Raw genomic sequence first — 23,500 nt, forward strand, 5'->3', positions numbered from 1 at the left:
ACCGCTGCATTGCTAGGCCCTCATTGCAGAATTTATGAGCAATAAAGAAATACATTTATGTTCAATGAGTGTATTGGTTATTAGATGTACTCTAGGAGACAATGTCATACATTTCCTTCAAAATGTATTGACTTTGGTCAATAATTGATTTAAGCTAAATGCAAAACGTATCTACCCAGTCAAAATGTAAATGTAAACCATTTGTAAGCAATAATCAAATCTTATCTCAATGATAATAACAAACACAAGGACAATGTAGATTTAAAATATATTTGTTTTCCTATTTAAATTAGTATAATTTAATAATGCTTTAATAAATGCACCATATGGGCCATGATTGGTTAGTTGGAACCACAATAAAATTATTGCAACGTAAATACAACAAAAGAAATGCAACAATGTGCACAAGTTTAGTTCAGATTGGTCAATTTAAATTGAGACAGGTCGCTGTCCTCACTGGACCCTCTGTCTCTTCGGACTCTCTATGGACTCTGAGTTTCCCGGGACACTGGCTGATTCCCAGGTCCTCTTCCGGGAGACTGAAGGTACAATTGGGACTTGCACACTGAGAATGCCACTGTCCTCCTCATACTTCCTCTTTTTATTCAGAGGGTTGCCCTCTAGCTGTCAGCAGCCTGGGCTTGTTGAAGGACTGTACTCCCTGCTTCTTTTACAGGTAACCCTAGAGGTGAGGAAACTGTCAGAGTCCTCTGATAATCTTTTCGTCTTTGAGGGCGTTTCCTCTGGCTGAAAGCTTCCTGGGCAGCTAGTAGTCGTCGATTCTGTGGCTGTCCTATGGCAGCCCTTTGGTACTACAGAGACATACAGTGCATTCGGAAAGTATTCAGACCCCTTTACTTTTTCCACATTTTGATTACATTTATTAAATCATTTTTTCCCCCCTCATCAACCTACAGTCGTGGCCAAAAGTTTTGAGAATGACACAAATATTAATTTTCACAAAGTCTGCTGCCTCAGTTTGTATGATGGTAATTTGCATATACTCCAGAATGTTATGAAGAGTGATCAGATGAATTGCAATTAATTGCAAAGTCCCTCTTTGCCATGCAAATGAACTGAATCCCCAAAAAACATTTCCACTGCATTTCAGCCCTGCCACAAAAGGACCAGCTGACATCATGTCAGTGATTCTCTCGTTAACACAGGTGTGAGTGTTGATGAAGACAAGGCTGGAGATCACTCTGTCGTGGTGATTGAGTTCAAATGCCAGACTGGAAGCTTCAAAAGGAGGGTGGTGCTTGGAATCATTGTTCTTCCTCTGTCAACCATGGTACCTGCAAGGAAACAAGTGCCGTCATCATTGCTTTGCACAAAAAGGTCTTCACAGGCAAGGATATTGCTGCCAGTAAGATTGCACCTAAATCAACCATTTATTGGATCATCAAGAACGACAAGGAGAGTGGTTCAATTGTTGTGAAGAAGGCTTCAGGGCGCCCAAGAAAGTCCAGCAAGCGCCAGGACCGTCTCCTAAAGTTGATTCAGCTGCGGAATCGGGGAACCACCAGTACAGAGTTTGCTCAGGAATGGCAGCAGGCAGGTGTGAGTGCATTTGTACGCACAGTGAGGCAAAGACTTTTGGAGGATGGCCTGGTGTCAAGAAGGGCAGCAAAGAAGCCACTTCTCTCCAGGAAAAACATCAGGGACAGACTGATATTCTGCAAAAGGTACAGGGATTGGACTGCTGAGGACTGGGGTAAAGTCATTTTCTCTGATGAATCCCCTTTCCGATTGTTTGGGGCATCCGGAAAAAAAAGCTTGTCCAGAGAAGACAAGGTGAGCGCTGCCATCAGTCCTGTGTCATGCCAACAGTAAAGCATCCTGTGACCATTCATGTGTTGGGTTGCTTCTCAGCCAAGGGAGTATACTCACTCACAATTTTGCCTAATAACACAGCCATGAATAAAGAATGGTACCAACACATCCTCCGTGAGCAACTTCTCCCAACCATCCAGGAACAGTTTGGTGACGAACAATGCCTTTTCCAGCATGATGGAGCGCCTTTCCATAAGGCAAAAGTGATAACTAAGTGGCTCAGGGAACAAAACATCGATATTTTGGGTCCATGGCCAGGAAACTCCCCAGACCTTAATCCCATTGAGAACTTGTGGTCAATCCTCAAGAGGCGGGTGGACAAACAAAACCCCACAAATTCTGACAAACTCCAAGCATTGATTATGCAAGAATGGGCTGCCATCAGTCAGGATGTGGCCCAGAAGTTAATTGACAGCATGCCAGGGCGGATTGCAGAGGTCTTGAAAAATAAGGGTCAACACTGCAAGTATTGACTCTTTGCATCAACTTCATGTAATTGTCAATTAAAGCCTTTGACACTTATGAAATGCTTGTAATTATACTTCAGTATTCCATAGTAACATCTGACAAAAATATCTAAAGACACTGAAACAGCAAACTTTGTGGAAATTAATATTTGTGTTATTCTCAAAACTTTTGGCCACGACTGTACACACAATACCCCATATTGGACAAAGCAAAAACAGGTTTTTAGACATTTTTGCAAATATATAAAAAATGTAAAACTGAAATATCACATTTACATAAATATTCAGACATTATTTAAGCACCTTTGGCAGCGATTACAGCCTCGAGTCTTCTTGGGTATGACGCTACAAGCTTGGCAGACCTGTCTTGGGGAGTTTCTCCCATTCTTCTCTGCAGATCCTCTCAAGCTCTGCCAGGTTGGATTGGGAGCGTCGCTGCTCAGCTATTTTCAGGTCTCTCCAGAGATGTTAGATCGAGTTCAAGTCCAGGCTCTGGTTGGGCCACTCAAGGACATTGAGACTTGTTCCGAAGCCACTCCTGCGTTGTTTTGGCTGTGTGCTTAGGGTTGTTGTCCTGTTGGAAGGTGAACCTTCGCCCCAGTCTGAGGTCCTGAATGCTCTGGAGCAGGTTTTCATCAAGGATCTCTCTGTACTTTGCTCCATTTATCATACCCTCAATCCTGACTAGTCTCCCAGTCCCTGCCACTGAAAATATCCCCACAGCATGATGCTGCCACCACCATGCTTCACCGTAGGGAGGGTGCCAGGTTTCCTCCAGACGTGACGCTTGGCATTCAGGCCAAAAAGTTAAATCTTGGTTTAATCAGACCAGAGAATGTTGTTTCTCATGGTCTGAGAGTCCTTTAGGTGCCTTCAGTTTGGAAGGGCGGCCAGCACTAGGAAGAGTCTTTGTGGTTTCAAACTTCTTTCATTTAAGAATTATGGAGGCCACTGTGTTCTTGGGGACCTTCAATGCTACAGATCTGTGCCTCAACACAATCCTAACTCGAAGCTCTACGTACAATTCCTTTGACCTTATGCCTTGGTTTTTACTCTGACATGCAGTGTCAACTGTGGGACCTTATATAGATAGGTGTGTGCCTTTCCAAATCATGTCCAATCATTTGGATTTACCATAGGTGGGCTCCAGTGAAGTTGTAGAAACATCTCAAGGATGATCAATGGAAACAGGATGCACCTGAGCTCAATTGAGAGTCGCATAGAAAAGGGTCGGAATACTTATGTAAATAAGTATTTGTCATTATGGGGTATTGTGTGTAGATTGATGAGGAAAATGTTTATTGAATCCATTTTAGAATAATGCTGAAATGTAACAACATGTGGAAAAAGGGTAGGGGTCTCAATACTTTCTGAATGCATTGTAAAATAGAAAAGTACTTTATTGTCCATCATGTGAGTTAAATACAAAATGTATTTTAAGAGCTACCTTAACTGGGCTACCTATCGATATCGTCCTCTGATCTCTTTCTCTTAGAGGATGCGCCCTCACCGGCACTCTCACTGGTCTGGGACCTGCCTGGGTGAGACCCTGCTTGCCATGATTCCATGCTCCTCTCAAAGATGACCTTTGGTAGCACCAGCAGTGGGGAGAGCTGGACACAGTCAGGCGCACTGGTGTTCTCAGGGCTGGAGCTCTGGAGGATAACATGGTGCTCACCCACCCTGACCTCCAGGACCACAGGGGCTGTAGGCTGGTACACTGTGCAAGCTTAGCCCTCTGGGCAAGGGAATCATTCCTGAACACCTTATCTCCATAATTTTGGCCGAAGGACCAGCAGGGAGGGAACAGGGGACCATGGTGCTCGCCCATAATGATCTCCTGGCCTACAGGGGCCATAACGAGCATGCCTAGCCTGGACCACTGCCTGTTCCATCAATTACATGTATTTTATAAAGCTCTTTTTACATTAGCAGTTGTCACAAATTGCTTATACAGATACTCAGCCTAAAACCCCAAAGAGCAAGCAATGCAGACGTTGAAGCACAGTGGCTAGGAAAAAGTCCTTAGAAAGGCAGGAACCTAGGATAAAACCTAGCGATGAATCAGGCTCCAAGGGGTGGCTAGTCCTCTTCTGGCTGTGCCAGAAGGAGATTATTAGAGTACATAACCATTAAAGCCAGATCGTTCTTCAAGATGTTCAAACGTTTAAAGATGATCAGCAGGGTGAAATAATAATCACAGTGGATTTCAAATCAAATCAAATTTACTGGTTGCATACACAGTTTAGCAGATGTTATAGCAGGTGCAGCGAAATGCTTGTGTTACTAGCTCGAATGCCAAGACAAATCCAGTTAACAACCCAAATAACACTGTATCAGTAATCCAAATGCAATCTATGCGTATATACAGCAAAAATATATACTAAGAATGATATGTACAGCAGTAGATACTGTATTTAACAGTAAGCGATGGCATGAATCCAGTATATAAATACAAACAGTGTATATAAAAAGTGTAACAGAAATGCACACACACAATCCATGTCTCAATTATCTCAAGGCTTCAAAATCCTTATTTAACCTTTCTTGTCCTCTTCATCTTCACTGACTGAAGTGGATTTAACAGGTGACATATATAAGGGATCATAGCTTTCACCTGGATTCACCTGGTCAGCCTATGTCATGGAAAGAGCTGTTGTTCCTAATGTTTTAGATACTCAGTGTATGACAGGAGGTTGGTGTCACCTTAATTGGGGAGGAAAGGCTTGTGGTTATGGCTGGAGCGGAATCGGTAGAATGGTATCAAATACATCAAACACAAGGTTTCTATGTGTTTGATACCATTCCATTTACTCCGTTCCAGTCATTATTATGAGCCGTCCTCCCCTCAGCAGCCTCCACTGCAGTGTGTGTTTGACTTTATGCATGTTTGCATTTGTCTGTCTGTGAAAGACACAGTCACCCATACCTTACTTTTGCCAACTTATCAACACAACTTGAGTATCTTCAAAGGTCAAATGTAAATTTTGTCATGCTTTTTTCTTGTGTTTTAATTTCTATTAACAATGCAATATCCATGTGTTTCAGTGTCTATGACTGCCATGTGGAGATTATTAAAAACTTGAATTTGTCTGTCTTTGTCTGTTTTACTAACTCATTTCCCCTCTTTCCCCTCCCCTCTGTCTTCCCTGTGGCTCAGTTGGTAGAGCATGGTGTGTGCAATGTCAGGGTTGTGGGTTCGATTCCCACGGGGGGGGCCAGTACAAAAAAGAAATGCATGAAATCTATGCATTCACTACTGTAAGTCGCTTTGGATAAGAGCGTCTGCTAAATGACTAAAATGTAAATGATATTCCTTCTTTCCTGGATGAAATATTAGCCATGGCTAGCTGTCACAGTCATTCACTGATGAAGCTTTGTCTCCCCTTGGTTGCAATAGAATGCAACATCTAAGTGAGTGTGACAACAGAGGCAAATGGTTAAACTTGTCAGAAATTAAGGATTACAGACAAACCACATTTCCATCCAGTTATTAGAGTAAAGTCATACCATATTTAAAAAACATCACAACAGGTATGATGGAAACAGGAAGTTTTGGTACAATTTTATAAACGCTGACAGACAACTTGTTCATTCTACATGGTGGGATCTTTTAGTGTCGGTAAAATTAATTATGCCGGGAACGCCTTAATTCGCAAATATTGATATAATAACCATCATATCGACGTAAACTTGGAGTAACGCGATGATATGGTGTGTGATCCTCCTTCCACTATGACTCTGGAAACCATGCAGTTTATTAGGCAACAGATTAAATAAATTATGAACTTCACAGGGTGGCGAAAATGCATTGTGATCTTGATGCCCCTTTCCAATTAATATCAAGGGTCTTATTCTGGTGACAGCCATTTGGCAAATAAAAATATTCTTGCTCTTATCAGTAATAATCTCATCATGTAGACTAAGGGTGTCAGTCAGACTCATTCCATGGAGGGCCTAGTGTCTGCGGGTTTTGTTTTTTTCCTTTCGATTAAGACCTAGACAACTAGGTGAGGGGAGTTCTTTACTAATTAGTGACCTTAATTCATCAACCAAAAGCAAGGGAGGAGCGAAAACCCGCAGACACTCAGCTATCTGTGGAATAAGTTTGACACATGATGTAGACTATACCCGCACAAAGTACTAACACTGTATCGGTTGTTGGCTAGAGCTCATGTGCGAAGACCAGAGTAGGCACATTTGCTATTTAAGGCAACAGTTTGTGACAAAATTATCCATAGAGTTGGAAATGCGATGGAAACATATTGAACTTTAGATTTGTATTTGGTTCATGAAAACTTCGTTGAAAAAGTATATTTTGTGTGCACTACGTCATCACGCACTGAACTTCTGCAGAATTATGCATTTCTTACAGAAAATTATAAACAAATGTACATTTTGTCTCGGGAACAGGAGTGGAGAAATATGATGTCTTTCTTGCAGCATCTTTAGAGAAAATGCAAATGCACTTGTAATGTGTTATCTTTGAAACTGTTATGCAAGAAGACAGTTTTTCCACCACGTAAAATATGCACCTAAGACGAACTGAAGTCTTATCAGAAATGTGTTTCTTCATTTTCTCAGCTTTTTATTTCCTTAAAACCGGTTAAACTGATGACATTTGGACATTTTGCACTGGACCAGTCTTTCCACTGTTTTGGAGTTATTGCGTTTTCTCCTCTGTCCCTAAAACAAAACAGACAATTTTACCGGTGTTAACTACACCGAACAAAAATATAAACACAACACGTAAAGTGTTGGTCCCATGTTTCATGAGCTGAAATAAAAGTTCCCGGAAATTTTCCATACGCACAAAAGGCTTATTTTTTGCACAATTTTGTTTACATCCTGTTAGTGAGCATTTCTCCTTTGCCAAGATAATACATCCACTTGATAGGTGTGGCATATCAAGAAGCTGATTAAACAGCATGATCATTACACAGATGCACCTTGTGCTGGGGACAATACAAGGCCACTCTAAAATGAGCATTTTTGTGCCACAATGCCACAGATGTCTCAAGTTTTAAGGGATTTTGCAATTGGCAAGCTGACTGCAATAATGTCGACCAGAGCAGCCTCTAACTTCTATTCGAGAATTTGGCAGTAAATCCAACTGGCCTCACGACTGCAGACCACGTGCATGGCGCGGTGAGGGTTTGCTGATGTCAACATTGTGAACAGAGTTCCCGACAATATCCAGCAATTTCGCACAGCCATTGAAGAGGAGTGGGACAACATTCCATAGGCAACAATCAACAACAGCCTGATCAACTCTATGCAAGGAACTGTGTCGTGCTGCATGAGGAAAATGGTGGTCACACCAGATACTGACTGGTTTTCTAATCCACGCCTCTATTTTTTTTTAAAGGTATCTATGTCCAACAGTGGCATATCTGTATTCCCAGTCATGTGAAATCTATAGATTAGGGCCTAATGAATGTATTTCAATTGACTGAATTCCTTATATGAACTGTGTAACTCAGTAAAATCTTTGAAATTGTTGCATGTTGCATTTATATTTTTGTTCAGTATAGATTACTAATGCATTAATTCTATCGATTTAAGACATTCTGGTGAGCACTCTTTACTTAGTCTTCTGGGGCAACAAATTATGACAGAAGAGAAGCTGCATGTATCAAACTATAGTTGACAAACAAATGGCCTACCAAATGTAGCGCCTAACAAATGTCGGAAATTATAAGTAGAAACGTAATTTAAACTATAGTAAATGAATTATAATTAGGCACAATTATTAAGGAATTAATATGGTGGATCGAACTGCGCAGGTAGTTTAATTTTGAAGTGATTTGTTTTGACAATCATAAAAATATAATCTCACGACACCCATGATATGCTAAACTGGACCTGCGCAGAATGCAAAAACAACAGTAAACGGGCTAAAATGTTTACATGTCACAGTATCCCGTCCTAGATTGGCATATCTCAGGCATTTTATCCGGGTTTCTCATAACCGGTAAACAAGTCTTTTCGGGTTATTCTAAACGGGATAGGATGTTTATATCCGTCAATTCAAATACAGAATACTTGAGCATCCCTAATAATAACGGGATATTGCCGTGCATGTAAACATGGTCACTGATGGAAAAATGCGCATATTTTCTTTATGCGGATTCTAGAGTTTTCACATGAAAATCTGTCGCCAATTGGATGGAAACCTAGCTACAAACCCACAATTACAATACTGCTGTAAAATGTTGGTTAGAGATCTCAACACCGGCATGGCATGAATGGAAAACAAGAGCCTTTAAAACAGTCCAGAGGCAATGACATCCTCACAAAGTAGGTATAGCAAAACAGTGTAAACTGTCGTCAAACTCACGTTGCATTTTCTTGCCACCAAGAGGAGCCAAAGTTTCATGAATGCCTGTGCTTCTGTACAGGACGTGTGCACTATAATGGAGTAAGCCACCAAATACTTTTTTTTGGCATCGTCTTAAGTTCTTAGAATGGCACACCACACCCATCTCTGTCACATTGACTATTATTGTCAACTAGCTGCTAACCCTCTAGCCTTAATTCTCCCACTGACCAGAACAAGGGATAGCGAAGTTCTCCTTCCTTCCCTCCCTCTCTTAAACTAATCTCCTTACATTCACGAGAGCTGCATGTTCAAAATACTGGAAAAGTGTACAACACCAACACACCACAATTTACCTACAGTATATCCTTTCAGATTAGTAGTCATGAAGGACAGTAGTGGAGAAAAGCTAAATCTATCAGCTTATTTAGCTCCCCTAAAACAAACAGACACATATATGCAAAGCCCCACACAAACAACTTGAGACAGCAGTGACACTGAGCAAAGATTTATTTTCGATCTTCAAATTCAGGTATTTGAACTTAAAAAAAAAATATAGATTTTTTTTTATCATGGCACAAGGGCATCCCCTAGAATTCCAGTGTGGTGTTGCCACCAGAGGTATTCAACTTTTATTTAAATGTCATTCAAATCAAATCAAACTTTGTCACATGTGGTGTTGCCACCAGAGGTATTCAACTTTTATTTAAATGTCATTCAAATCAAATCAAACTTTGTCACATGCACTGAATACAACAAGTGTAGACATTACCGTGAAATGCTTACTTACAAGCCCTTAACCAACAGTGCAGTTCAAGAAGAGTTAAGAAAATATTTACCAAATAAACTAAAGTAAAAAAAGTATAAAAAGTAAGACAATAACAATGCTATATACATAGGGTGTGTGCAGGGTACAGGTTAGTTGAGGTAATTTGTACATGTTGGTAGGGGTGAGGTGACTATGCATAGATAATAAACAGTGAGTAGCAGCGGTGTACAAAACAAATGGAGGTGGGGGGGGGGCAATCAATGTAATAGTCCAGTGGCCATTTGATTAATTGTTCAGCAGTCTCATGGCTTGGGGGTAGAAGCTGTTAAGGAGCCTTTTGGTCCTAGACTTGACGCTCCGGTACCGCTTGCTGTGCGGTAGCAGAGAAAACAGTCTATAACTTGGGTGACTGGAGTCTCTGACAATTTTATGGGCTTCCCTCTGATACAGCCTATTTTTTGGTCCTGGATTGCAGGAAGCTTGGCCCCAGTGATGTACTGGGCCGTACGCACTATCCTCTGTAGCGCCTTACAATCAGAAGCCGAGCAGTTGTCATACCAGGCGGTGATGCAACCGGTCAGGATGCTCTCGATGGTGCAGCTGTAGAACTTTTTGAGGATCTGGGGAACCCATGCCAAATCTTTTCAGTCTCCTGAGAGGGAAAAGGTGTTGTCGTGACCTCTTCAAGACTATCTTCGCATGATAAACAAAGTACTATACTTTCTCTGTACTGCTAAAAGCTGCCATAGGACAGCCACAGAATCAATCACTACTAGCTGCCCAGGAGGTTTTCATCCAGAGGACACACCCCTTAAGAGGAAAAGAGCATCAGAGGACTGACAGTTTCCCTCACCTCTAGGGTCACCTGTAAGAGTAGGGAGTCCAGTCTTTCAAGAAGCCCAGGCTGCTGCCAGAAAAATAGGAAGTACAGTATGAGGAGGAGAACAGTGGCATTCCCAGTGTGCTATTCCCAAGTGTACCTTTTTTTATTTAACTAGGTAAGTCAGTTAAGAACAAATTCTTATTTACAATGATGGCCTACCAAAAGGCCTCCTGCGAGGACGGGGGCTGGAATAAAATTTTAATTAAAAAAAATATATATATAAAAAAAAAATATATATATATATATATATATATATATATATATATAGGACAAAATACCACAACACTACATAAAGAGAGACCTAAGACAACACAGCATGGCAGCAACACATGACAACACATTAGCAACACAACATTGCTGGGCACAGACAGCAGCACAAAGGGCAAGAAGGTATGGACAACATTACATCACACGAAGCAGCCACAAGTGTCAGTAAGAATGTCCATGATTGAGCCTTTGAATGAAGAGATGGAGATAACTGTCCAGTTTGAGTGTTTTTTGCAGCTCATTCCACTCTCTAGGTGCAGAGAAGTGAAAAGAGGAGCGACCCAGGGATGTGTGCTTTGCGGATCTTTAACAGAATGTGACTGGCAGAATGGATGTTGTATGTAGATATCTCAGACGGGGGGAGTGAGGCCTAAGTGGGTTTTATAAATAAGCATCAACCAGTGGGTCTTGCGACAGGTATACAGAAATGACCAGTTTACAGAGGAGTATAGAGTGCAGTGATGTGTCCTATAAGGAGCATTGGCGGCAAATCTGATGGCCGAATGGTAAAGAACATCTAGCCGCTCGAGAGCACCCTTACCTGCCTCGCTATAAATTACGTCTCCGTAATCTAGCATGGATAGGATGGTCATCTGAATCAGGGTTCATTTGGCAGCTGGGTGAAAGAGGAGCGGTTATGATAGAGGAAACCAAGTCTAGAATTAACCTTAGGCTGCAGCTTGGATATGTGCTGAGAGAAGGACAGTGTACTAGTCATACTCCCAAGTATGAGGTGACTACCTCAAGCTCTAAAACCTCAGAGGTAGTAATCACACTGGTGGGGAGGAGCATTCTTCTTATCAAACCAAATGACCTTTGTTTTGGATGTGTTCAGAACAAGGTTAAGGGCAGAGAAAGCTTGTTGGGCACTAAGAAAGCTTTGTTGTAGAGCGTTTAACACAAAACCCGGGGAGGGGCCAGCTGAGTATAAGACTATCATCTGCATATAAAAATGGATGAGAGAGCTTCCTATGCTTGAGCTATGTTGTTGGATGTAAATTGAGAAGAGCGTGGGGCCTAGGATCGAGCCTTAGCCACTACCTGTCACCAAGGGAGTACCCTGAGACAATACTCCTTAGCCAGCCCACAAGAATGGAATGGTCTACCGTATCAAAAGCTTTGGCCAAGTCAAAAAATAGCAGCACAACATTGCTTAGAATCAAGGGCAATTGTGACATCATTTAGGACCTTTAAGGTTGCAGTGACACATCCATAACCTTAGTGTAAACCAGCTTGCATACCAGAGAGAATACTATAAACATCAAGAAAACTTGTCAATAATCAACTGACTGGCTTTTATGAAAAGTGTTGGAAACAGGGCAAAATAGAAATTGGCCTATAACAATTAGGATCAGCTTGATCTCCCCTTTAAATAAAGAACGCACCGTGGCTGCCTTCCAAGTAAGGGGAACCCTCCCCAGAAAGGAGAGACGGGTTAAAAAGTTCAGAGATTGGCTCAGCGATGATAGGGGCTGCAACCTTAAAGAAAGGATCTAAACCATAAGACCCAGATATTTTTTTGAGGTCAAGTTTACGGAGCTCCTTTGGCACCTCAGACTCAGTGACCGCCTGCAGGGAGAAACTTTGTAGTGGGCAGGGGAAAAAGAGGGAGGAGCATCGGGGCTAGTCACATTAGAAGGGCTGGGAGATGAGGAAATGTTGGATGGGCAAGGAGGCATGGCTGAGTCAAATAGGAATCCTGACTTAATGAAGTGGTGATTAAATCAATCAAATTCATTTATAAAGCCCTTTTTACATCAGCCGATATCACAAAGTGGTGTACAGAAACCCAGCCTAAAACCCCAAACAGCAAGCAATGCAGATGTAGAAGCACAGTGGCTAGGAAAAACTCCCTAGAAAGGCCAGAACCTAGGAAGAAACCTAGAGAGGAACCAGGCTCTGAGGGGTGGCCAGTCCTCTTCTGGCTGTGCCGGTGGAGATTATAACAGAACATGGCCAAGATGTTCAAACGTTCATTGATGACCAGCAGGGTCAGATAATAATAGTCAGTGGTTGTAGAGGGTGCAACAGGGACAAACTGATATCTTTCCGACAGATAAGATCTAAACCAGGCCAGAACTTGTCCGTGTAGACCAGCCATGCGCTCCTTGTCATTAACACACCATCAACAACATTAAGGGACATGGGCAGCTGTGAGAAGGGTTTATTCTCCATTTTCCAGAACTTCTTGGGGTTAGACCCAGAGGGAGAGAACTGCTCCTTAAAATAACTAACTTCAGCCTTCCAGGTAGCCTGAGTGCACATATTTCTCATTTGCCTGAATGAAAGCCATTCAGCCGGAGAATGTGTGTGCGGAGCCTTACGCCAAATGGAATTCTTGAGGTGGAGTAACTCTGCCAGATCACGGTCTAACCAGGGGCTCAACCCGTTTATAATTCTCCTTTTCTTTATTGGGGTGTTTAACAATACCACTGAAAATATCAAAAAAGAAGGTCCAACGACCTCCTGAGATGTGGATATTCTATACACAACAGACTGGAAGGAAGACTGGAATCAGCCAGCGGCCCGGGAAACTCAATCTGTAGAGACACAGGGTCCAGTGAGGACAGAGACTGGTCTCAACTATAGTCAACCAATCTCAACTAAACTTGTGCATTTGTTTTGTTTATGGTTGCATTTATTGTTTGTGGTTCCAAATAATACCAACCATGGGCCACATATGGTGAATTTATTGCTGTATTATTTTACTTATTTAAATTGGAGAAAAAAATGTATATTTTCATGATCTGCATGTCCTTGTTTTACATAATTCTAGACGGGATTTGATTGCTACATATACAAATGACTTAAGTTATTTAATTAAAGTATTCTCTCAGTTTAAGCCCCCCAAAAACAATACAACCCATAATTCAAATATAAACATTTTTATTTTCAGCAAAAAATATACAATTCCAGTTTAGTTGTACACCGTGTGTTAAATACCTTTACAGTCATTGTCAGTAGGAAAAAAATATTGGATATCTATGAAAATGTACACATCAAAATTACACAAACATGTACACAGCATTTTGTGAACGACCAACAATGGTCTTAAAGTTGCACTATGCAGGTTGCTAAAACTCTAATAGTTCGCCCAAATTCAGTTTGTGTGACAAAATAAGCTAGTATAGTGTAGAATCATTGTACCATCTAAACCGCTGTGAAATATATTTTCCATAACCAAACATGTTGTCGTTTCAGCTGTTTGAAGATGGTGTACAAAACCAAACGTAAAAGACGGAAAACAAAACTTAACGGGAAGCATAGAAATAGCACACATAGAACCGATCTACCGCTTCTTAGACTTGCTTTCAAGTAGAATGATAGAAATGTGAGTTATAGATTATGCGAATTTGGTCTGGTTGCCCAAAAAGCTACATATTGCAACTTTAAAAAAGGTCCAATGCAGCCGTTTTTATCTCAATATCAAATCATTTCTGGGTAACAATTGAGTAGCTTACTGTGATTGTTTTGAATTAAAATGGTGAAAAATTGTAATAAAAAAATGTCTTCTAAGCAAAGAGCAATTTCTCATGCAAGAATTTTGCTAGGACTGGTCTGAGTGAGGGCCCAATTGGACTAGCCTAATGTAACCTGAAAACTAGCTGTTATTGGCAGAGAGGTTTGATACTCTGTTATTGATCTATTAACTTATACCGCCTGATGATGTTGCCAGGCAGGGCAAAAATCCATCCCTTCAAACCAGGCTGAAATTTCAAGCAGTCTTTCCAAACAGCTCTTACGCTAAATGGGCATTATCATTTCACAGTATTATTCCAATCTCAGTCTGGAAATATTTTTTAAACACAGGAAAATCACATTTAACTGCACTGGGCCTTTAGACATTAAATTTCATTTAAAAAATAAGTATTGTCTTCACATTTTAAGCTGAATATTTAATTCAAACAAGATCATGAAAAGAAATTGCACTGTATAAAATATTTAAAACCACAATGTAAAAAAGGTTTCACCACCTCCATCCCAAGTTATAAATCATATGACAATCAAATGCCTTTTACATGTGCAATTGACAGGGTCAATGTACTGCAAATATCCTTGTTCCAAACTGAACAATAAAATGCCATGGACTTGGGGGATTCTTACCACCTTTGCAAGATGAATACATGTCCACAGGTCAAACAACCCTGTTTATATTCCCTCAGACACAAACATAACTTTACTGCATAAACTTCATTGCTTGAACATAAACATGTTTCGACCCATCATTCTTGCATCGGGAGAGCAGTGAGCACATTGGGAGTCATGGACCAACCGGTGGAGCATTTGAAAGAGAATATCAAACAATGCATCAAGAGAAAAAGCAGGACTAAATCAAAATCGGGTTTGATGTTTCACCCAATGGAAATTGTAAAATTTACCATACTGTTTTCCGCAGTGCTGGTTTGATTGAATTCCAGTCTTAGTTCTATGATGGTAATTTAAACTGTGTTAAGGATTTTACCATTTACACTATTAGTGTAAAAGATGAGACAATTAATCAGCTTAAATTACAACTCTGGTACAGACATAATAATTCTGTAAGCATAATTGTGAAATTATTTAGCTGGAATAATTGGAAAATTCATATTTTGTCTTGGAAAAAGTTACACAACTTTAGATTCGGCCATTTTTATCATTATTTAAAAGCTTTGTTCTTCCATACATGCTGCTTACTAAACATTTTTGGAAAGGGAAACCAATGGAAGTAACCAACTTTGCATTCCCCAGCCAGTCCTTGCTACATTTCAGTTTGATAAGGAGAAAGAACATACAGTGTTACATGACTGGGCAACAAAGATGCTTCACAACTAAAGCCTCATTGTGCAGCATCTCATACTAATGTGCCACATGGATCTCTTGTTGAAATTCCATACATTTTCTCCACAATGCATGGAAGAATGCCGTTGTTTGAGTCAACCATTTGATGATTCACTTGGCCAGTCAAAATCTACAACACATACGCTACAGGCTAGTAGTGTACTCAAATTAGTTCCATCAAACAACAACAAAAAGCTACATTGTTTTTTATGCTAATTTGATTTATATCAATTTCTGAAAGGGGTAGGATGAGAGTTTGACTGATGAAGGGTGTGATCATTGCATCATGCATATCACATCCCGCTTTGCCTTAAGGTGACAATGTTTTGCCCTAATAACGTTTTTTTGCAGCAGACAAACACCTAAGGCTAAACAAGCGCTCTACCTTGGAATTATTTCAGAGGAAAAGAGGGGAACAACAAACACACAAATAATGGAACATAACTACACAGCAGGCAATATAAACAGTCTTTCTGAACAACATCCAGGTCAAAACTGAATTGCATTTGATATACAAACAACTCATTGGCTAAGCCAAGAAAAAAAACTGAAGAAAAAAAACACAAATGCTGAGTAAGTAGTCATAACGCTACAAAATCTAAACGCACAACAAGAACAGGAAATCAATACTAATCAATGCTGGAATGTTCAATGTAGATCTTGACAAACTATTGGGTCTGTTGATCATAACAAATTGGCATGTTGGTGACATTACATGAACATAAAGAGGGTCTTTTCAGAGAAGCTGTTAACTTTTAAAGGCAGGGGAACACATAGTGAATAGCTGAAGAAAAACTAACATTACAAATACATTACTGTTGCAGAACCCCATCCATTAAGAGCCAGTGTCACCTCAGATTGCCTCTCTCTCTCATCTGTCAGTCAGTCTGAGACAGTGTAGGAGGACGACGACTGGAATAGGGCACCAGGCCAGGCCGAGTCAGACCAGACCGTATTTACTTCTGCTCTCATCCAGCAAGGCACTACGATTTTCATTCAAGTTTATCATTGCAAGTGCTTAATGCATTTAAACCACCTATAATGCCCCCCGGGCAAACCAGTCTAGAGTCACTCCTGATGCGTTTGAGAAGCCAGCATGGTCTTTCTACTGTCTCAGTGCTGCTGACCTCCATGTGTTTCATGATGAGGTCATTCCAGAGACTGCTGGGGTTGATCCCAGAAGGCAGCGGGAGCCTCTGTTCAGGTGATGGGACAAAAAGAAACTGATGATAGTAGTCCTTACAGTTCCCTCTATGGACAAATCATTGGCATCAAATCACAGTCCTTTGAATAGATAAGAGTGCTGAGACAAAGTGCTGCTACTGAAGTTTATTCAGCTCTAAAACAAAATACACGTCCTAAAAGATGAGGCTTTTCTTACCCCTCTTCATTTGGACAGATGTTGCGCAACTCCACTTTCAATCAATGCTATAGTGGGGAAACCAAGAAAGAGAAAATGCTAGCCAAGTGAGCATAACAAGAAAACAAAAACAAGAATCAACACAAGGTGCTTTTCAGAGTGGTTGTGTCTGGCTGGCTTCACAGTGTGTCAGTTTGGGCTTGGCTCAGCGGGAGTCTCAGGGGGGGGCTGTCAGAGCAGGGGCGGCACATGAGGGGAATGGAGAGAAAGTGACTTAGCAAGAGACACACTCACGCGGGGTGATGGAGACGGACGTATGGGCAGAATCGTCTGGGAGAGGCACAGAGAAGCAGAAATGAGATGGACCACCGCCAGAATGACCGTGCTGTGACAGACCTAATCCCCCTGACGCAGGAAGACACCATCATCGCATCGAGAGACCAGTCTTTCAACCAGAGAGCCTCTCAGGCGCCAACTCTTCTCCATCGCCCAATAACTGATGCATCTAGACTGGCTTGCCCATGCTAATGCTACCCCCTGACCCCCCTTCACTTCCTTCCACCCTTGACCCCTTTAGAGTAACAACATCCCACTTCTGTCTTAGTGAAAGAACACAGTTCCAGAGTGAGTGGTATTCAGGTTCAGTGCTGACCCCTACAGGTGTCAGTTGCTATTGCGGTTGAACGTCTCCAGGATGGTGGTGTTGGTCTTCTCAAACACCCACTGCTGGCTGGGGACGCTGGGGTCACACGTGTTCATGAACACCTTCCTCTCTGTGGGGTTGCTGTCGATACAGCTGTTACTGATGGGGTGGTATAAACTCTTATCCTACAGAGATGGAGAGAGAGAAAAGAGGAGAGAGATGGTAATGATATATTTAGTTACAGTACATTTAACTGAAAATATTTCCCAAAGAGGTAATTTAATATCAAAATATTGAATAACCTGCATGGAAAATGAGGAATATTTTTTTCTAACTGGGTACACAGCTTTAAGGGATACTTTGGGATTTTGGCAATGAAGCCCTATATTTATTCCCCAGAGTCAGATGAACTCGTGGATACAATGTTTATGTCTCTGCTTCCAGTATGAAGGACGTTAGAGGTAGTTTCGCGAGCCAATGCTAACTGCGTTAGCTCAATGACTGGAAGTCTATGGTAACAACTAGCACGCTTGCTGTTACCATAGACTTCCAGTCATTGCACCAACTCTAGTTAGCAATTGTGCAAACGATAGTTGGCAAACTCCCTTCAAACTACACGGAGAAACATACAAATGGTATCCACAAGTTCATCTGACTCAAGGGAAGTAGATAAAGGGCATTCATTGCCAAAATACCAAAGTATCCCTTTAAAAGCTGAATGTCATTTAAAAAAAAAAAACAGTTATCTAGGAAGAAACTGCCTTAGCAAGCAGCCTGTGGCATTTTATCACAAGGAAAAGGAAATACAAATGATCAAAAATACATCTTGAAGACTGCTGCTTGGCTGGAGCAAAGAAGTGCATCACAACCAACTCACAAACTTGTCTTTTTCATACATGAAGAAATTATGTGTGTGTGTGTGTGTGTGTGTGAGAGAAAGAGAGACCTTACCTTCCTGTAGCGCCACAGCTGGTTACCCTTCAAGCCGTGGCAGTCGTACAGGGTGACAGGGCTGTTGTGGGAGATGGCATCGAAGCAGACCTTTTTAGTGTGCATGGGGCCCCCCACCCGGATGTCCTCCTGCCAGCCAAACGTAAACACCTGGACAGGGCAGAGACAACCTGGATCAGATCACCTCCAGAGACGGGCCTCCACCTCTCTTCTTGGAGCCAGTGTCACTCCTGGTCCTGGAGAACCCCAGAGCAAGCTTTTGTTCTAGCCCAGTACTAACACCTGATTTAATGAATTATCAAAACTTAGAGGTGTGTTAGTAATAAGCTGGAACAAAAGCCTGCACAACCTGTGAGTCTTCAGAACCAGGGTTGAAGAGAACCTTCCAAGGGAGTTCACACATCGGTCTCCCCCAGGCACGTTCACTCATGGGGGACAGAAGAGTTGTTTGTAAAGGGGCTCCTCTGCTGTCACATTCAAAAGGCCCTGACTTGGACTGTAGCCATGCTGTTTGTCATCCCAGCTTTGAATACAAATTGCAACCATGACAGAGATTAAACAACAGCTCTTTAAATGACTTTAATTAAACTGTCAAAGCAGTGTCAGAGCAGGCAACCTAGAAAATAAGAAAACATGGCCATCCATCAACATTTGTTTATGAGCTCTGCTAAAACATATATTGGATAACAAGGGGGAATAAATGTGGCTCCATTAGAACAGTAGCGATTATAAAGTTGTGTGTGTAAATTAGTGTGCACACCAGCGTGTATGTGTGTGTGCCAGTGTGTGCGTGCACGTGTAGTACTCATGAAGGCAGAGTGCTGTCTGTACACAGTACAAAATTAAGTTCTGTATGCAAAACTACAGGAAAACTAGCGCTTTTCACGGCGGACAGATGTCTGTATTCAGTGGTGTCTACTAAACTCCTCACCTGTCCATGGCTCCACCCGGCCTCACCCCGCCCCTTCAGACATGTCTCCAGGCGGACAGGCGACCCAGACGAAAAGTGTTTGCTCTCCATGCACATGCCACTGCCTGTGTTGCGCAGCTATAACGCACACAGGGGCAGACAAACAGGTTAACAGAGAAAGACAGAAATTAACAGTCATCATTCAATACTAGTCATACTATTAACCACTGTCTAGGGCTGTCTGGATCTCTCAGAACTCTGTCAGCTCTCCTCTTTAGTGAAAAAGTGAGTGATGAGTAATGACGAAGAGGATACTGTGGCAGGAGCTTGGCCTTCTGATGGCTGAAGTGACAGTGACACCTGGCTGTCATAGGCCAGACAGTCTGTCTGTCTTTCTTGCCCTCTTTCTAATCTAACCTTCTCTCACTCTTATCTCTATCTCTTAACTTTCTCTCCTTCTAGCTGTTGGCATGCCTCTCGGAAGACACTAATAGATGAGTGTTGTACCTCTCCCCAGGCGGCAGCAGGGGGCTCCACAGGTGGGTAGTGCTTGGGTAGGTCCCAGGCCACCTCTGTCATGAACCACTTGAAGCTCTTACAGTTGAGGCTGGTCCTCAGGTCCTTCTGCACTGTCATGTCTCCTGCTGACAGGTGCCTGTACTCTGGCCTCCGCTGGTAGATGTACTCTGCATATTCATCCATCCATACCTCGGCCACCCGCTTCAGGTTCTGTACAGAGACCAAGGGAGATCAGAAAAAGCACTGTTGCTCCACAATGACTATAGGGGAGGGATGGATGCAGGGTACCAGTCCTTTGGGGCCTCGTTGACTGCTAGATGGCCTCGTCTCTTACAATACATCCTTATTTCAAGTCAAGGACAGTTTGAGGAGAGGTTTCGTTTTACATAACCATTACCCTTCTAATAGAAGTGGATAAAACAAACTTACGACCAGCAGAGAGTGAAGCCAATGATAACTGCTATTAGGAATCCAGGTACTCACAGCCAGACTAAGGTTTGGATGGGAGTTACAGTTAGTGAGCACATCCTCCTGCTATAGGGCATACATACACCGAGCAGCACAGAAAGCACAGCTCCAAGCCAAACTCTGTCGGCTAACTCCTCTCCAGGTGAGGAGAAGTTCACTGGCACCATCTGCTTGCATGGCGGCTGGGTTTGGGAGGGATGGGCGAGCTGGTTAATCAGCACACCTGGAAGAATGCCAGTGGCGATGAGGAGCTGTGTGGGAGGGGGTGTGGGTGCTGTGCCTCTGGGGTGGTGCTGATGAGGGGGGGGCGGGGTCTAGAACAGGCAGCTGCAGGGAAGTTTTGGGGGAGGCGAGAGCAAAAAGGGCGACGTGTGCACAAAAAAAGAAGCAGCGCCACAGGCCTGCAATAATTCATGCCTCCTCTGTGACTCTGAATTCCACCCTTTTCTCTGAGCTCCACTTCAAAAAGGAACACAGTGAAACCAGGATGATGCTAAACACATAGAGCTGTGCTTAATTGGCACTTTCTATTTTAGGTACAATATTCACCTCACAATCAATCATTCACCATTTTCATTCTTTCGGCACCGTGTTACAGAAAATCTATCAATATGAATGCAGGTATTATGTATGCATTTGAACCAGCGTTTCCGTTAGGAAAATGTGGCGTAGGACATTTGACCGGCAGCCTTTTAATTTGACATTTGAGATATTAAACAGACCCATATGCACTGGGTGTATAAATGACAGAAAATCACATTTCGATTGTTGTTATTAATCTTAACATGCAACTTGAGGATGCAACGGGCGTGCGTCCTCCTTACCAAATGCCGATGCGCACTTCGAAGATGTTAAAATATCTGTCCACATTTACTTTTCCTCAGCCAACAAGACGAGGAACGAACAGCAAAATCACTACGTCAATCTAATATCCCCATTGTAGAAAAGTGACCTATTCTAATTGGTCAGCTTGTCATTCTGTGCGTGAAATAAATAGCCTATTCCATACAGACTACTCTAGGACAATTGTGATGAATCCCAAATTCATACAACCAGTAGGCCTAGGCTATATTAAAACTAAAACATTAAAACGCAATGAGTTATTTTCCGCTCAGACTATCTGTATGCTGTGCCGATAAATAAAAAACTGGCACCAGCTAATTGTCCAGTAGAAGAAAAAATATCCCATTGCAAAATAATGCTTTTTAGCCTATTAATTGATTAACATACCAGTCGATGTAAATACATTTGGCCGGCCACGCTATTGGTCTATAGGTTAATTTGCATAATGTTGTGGAATTAAATTGGCGGTGATTTAACTTTAAAAAAGTATGCAAATTAACAAATAGGCAGATAAACATGGAGTCAAATGTATTTACATTAACTGTTATGTCCATAAATGAATAGGCTAAATTGTATTATTTTGTAAATGGATTTTTTCTTCTTCTCCTGGACAATTAGCCGGTGGCAGTTTTATTTATTGGCTTTTTATTATTATTATTATTATTATTATTATTATTATTATTATTATTATTATTATTTTTGTCCAAAAGCTGGCTATTACCGACTAACAGAACCCCTGATTTGAACGATTGTAGACTGAACTGGAGGCCTTTTCTAAGAAAAGGTTCTTGTGTCTTTGTTGGTGCATCTTCTTTCTGAAGAAATACATTATTAACAACTGACCCCAATCCACAGTCATTAACATTTCTCCCTCATAGACAGAACAGGCATTCTTCATCTGAGAGACTATTCCCCCACGCTGGATGAATACAAGCCAAAAAGTAAGCCAACGAACAGGCCAATAGGTTTCACTTACACAGCCGACCAAACCAAAACAGGGTTTGGGCAGGGATCAGCATACATAATGGACAGTTTCAGCTGCATTCCAAAAGGTTTCTGAAGAATGTGAAAATATACTGAACAAAAATATAAAACGCAACATGTAGAGCATTGGTCCCATGTTTCATGAGTTGGAAAAAAAGAAATCCCTGAAGTTTTCCGTACGCAGAAAAAGCTTATTTATCTCAAATTTGTTTACATCCCTGTTAGTGAACATTTCCCCTTTGACAAGATAATCCATCCACCTGACAGGTGTTGCATAGCAAGAAGCTGATTAAACAGCATGATCATTATACAGGTGCACCTTTTGCTGGGGACAATAAAAGGCCACTTTAAAATGTGTAGTTGTGTCACACAACGCGACAGATGTCTCAAGTTTTGAGGGAGTGTGCAATTGGCATGCTGACTGCAGGAATGTCCACCGAGCTGTTGCCAGAGAATTGAATGTTCATTTCTCTACCATAAACTGCCTCCAATGTAATTTTAGAGAATTTGGCAGTACATCCAAGCGGCCTCACAACCACAGACCACGTGTAACCACGCCAGCCCAGGACCACCAACATCCGGTTTCGTCACCTGCTGAGGAGTATTTTTGTCTGTAATAAAGCCATTTTGTGGGGAAAAACTACTGATTGGCTGGGCTTGGCTCCCAAGTGAGTGGGCCTGGCTACCAAGTGAGTGGGCCTGGCTGCCCATGGCTGCACCCCTGCCCAGTCCATAGATTAGGGCGTAATTATTTTTCTCTCTCAATTGAAAGATTTCCTTATATGAACTGTAACTCAGTAAAATTGTTGCATGTTGCGTTTATATTTTTGTTCAGTATAGTTCTCATTCAGTATAGAAGAATCAAAAGATATCATAGAACTTGTTTTTCAAATCTAAAGATTCCGTACTTGCAGACCTCTTAAGCTTCTTTACAGTGCATTCCTAATCAAGGTCACTTATCTAGCCTTGTGTATTTTGGGGGCAAAAAAAACGACAAGGGGCCATATCACAAGAACAAAGGACGACAGACACCTTGGTGGAGAAAAACAGGGAAAAACAGAAAAGCTGAGCGTTTATTATTCCGAGTCTCGTTTTTTTCTGAATGCTCAAGCTGTTAAAACACAGCGCCAGGCGAGGCATGAGGAGGTTAAATCAGTTCACCACCAGAAAGAAGTGGACTTTCTTAAATCGTTCATTCCCACTGCACTGCTGACTGTGGAACACACTCAACATTCACGTCAAACCCTCCTCACCTTCCCACAGCGGGACACCTATCGATTCAGTCACAGCATTCCTGATGGGTGTGATGAGTGGGTGTGGGGCTGCAATATAAAGGTGTGTGTGTGTGTGTGTGTGTATATCATTGAGGATCCAACTACTGCAGAGAAACTCAGCAGAGGAGATAAATGCTCTCTTTACTAGACACCTAGGAGAACAAATTCTGTAATAAATGTTCCATATACAGA

General features: G+C 41.8%; 1 protein-coding gene across 1 annotated transcript in view; it reads right to left on the reverse strand.

The window, feature by feature from the left end:
• Positions 1-13,407: 13,407 nt before the first annotated feature.
• The window catches only part of LOC106603494 (polypeptide N-acetylgalactosaminyltransferase 10), a 118,096-nt gene continuing 108,003 nt past the window's right edge, over positions 13,408-23,500 (reverse strand). Inside the window, exons 9-12 of the mRNA XM_014197263.2 lie at positions 19,728-19,949; positions 19,242-19,358; positions 18,311-18,460; positions 13,408-17,544 (exon numbers count right to left, since the gene is read on the reverse strand). Coding sequence (XP_014052738.1) covers positions 17,380-17,544; positions 18,311-18,460; positions 19,242-19,358; positions 19,728-19,949 — 654 coding nt within the window. The 3' untranslated portion in view covers positions 13,408-17,379. The remainder of the gene's footprint in view (positions 17,545-18,310; positions 18,461-19,241; positions 19,359-19,727; positions 19,950-23,500) is intronic.

The sequence above is a fragment of the Salmo salar genome, chromosome ssa04 (genome assembly GCF_905237065.1).
Source record: "Salmo salar chromosome ssa04, Ssal_v3.1, whole genome shotgun sequence".
Lineage (NCBI taxonomy): Eukaryota > Metazoa > Chordata > Actinopteri > Salmoniformes > Salmonidae > Salmo > Salmo salar.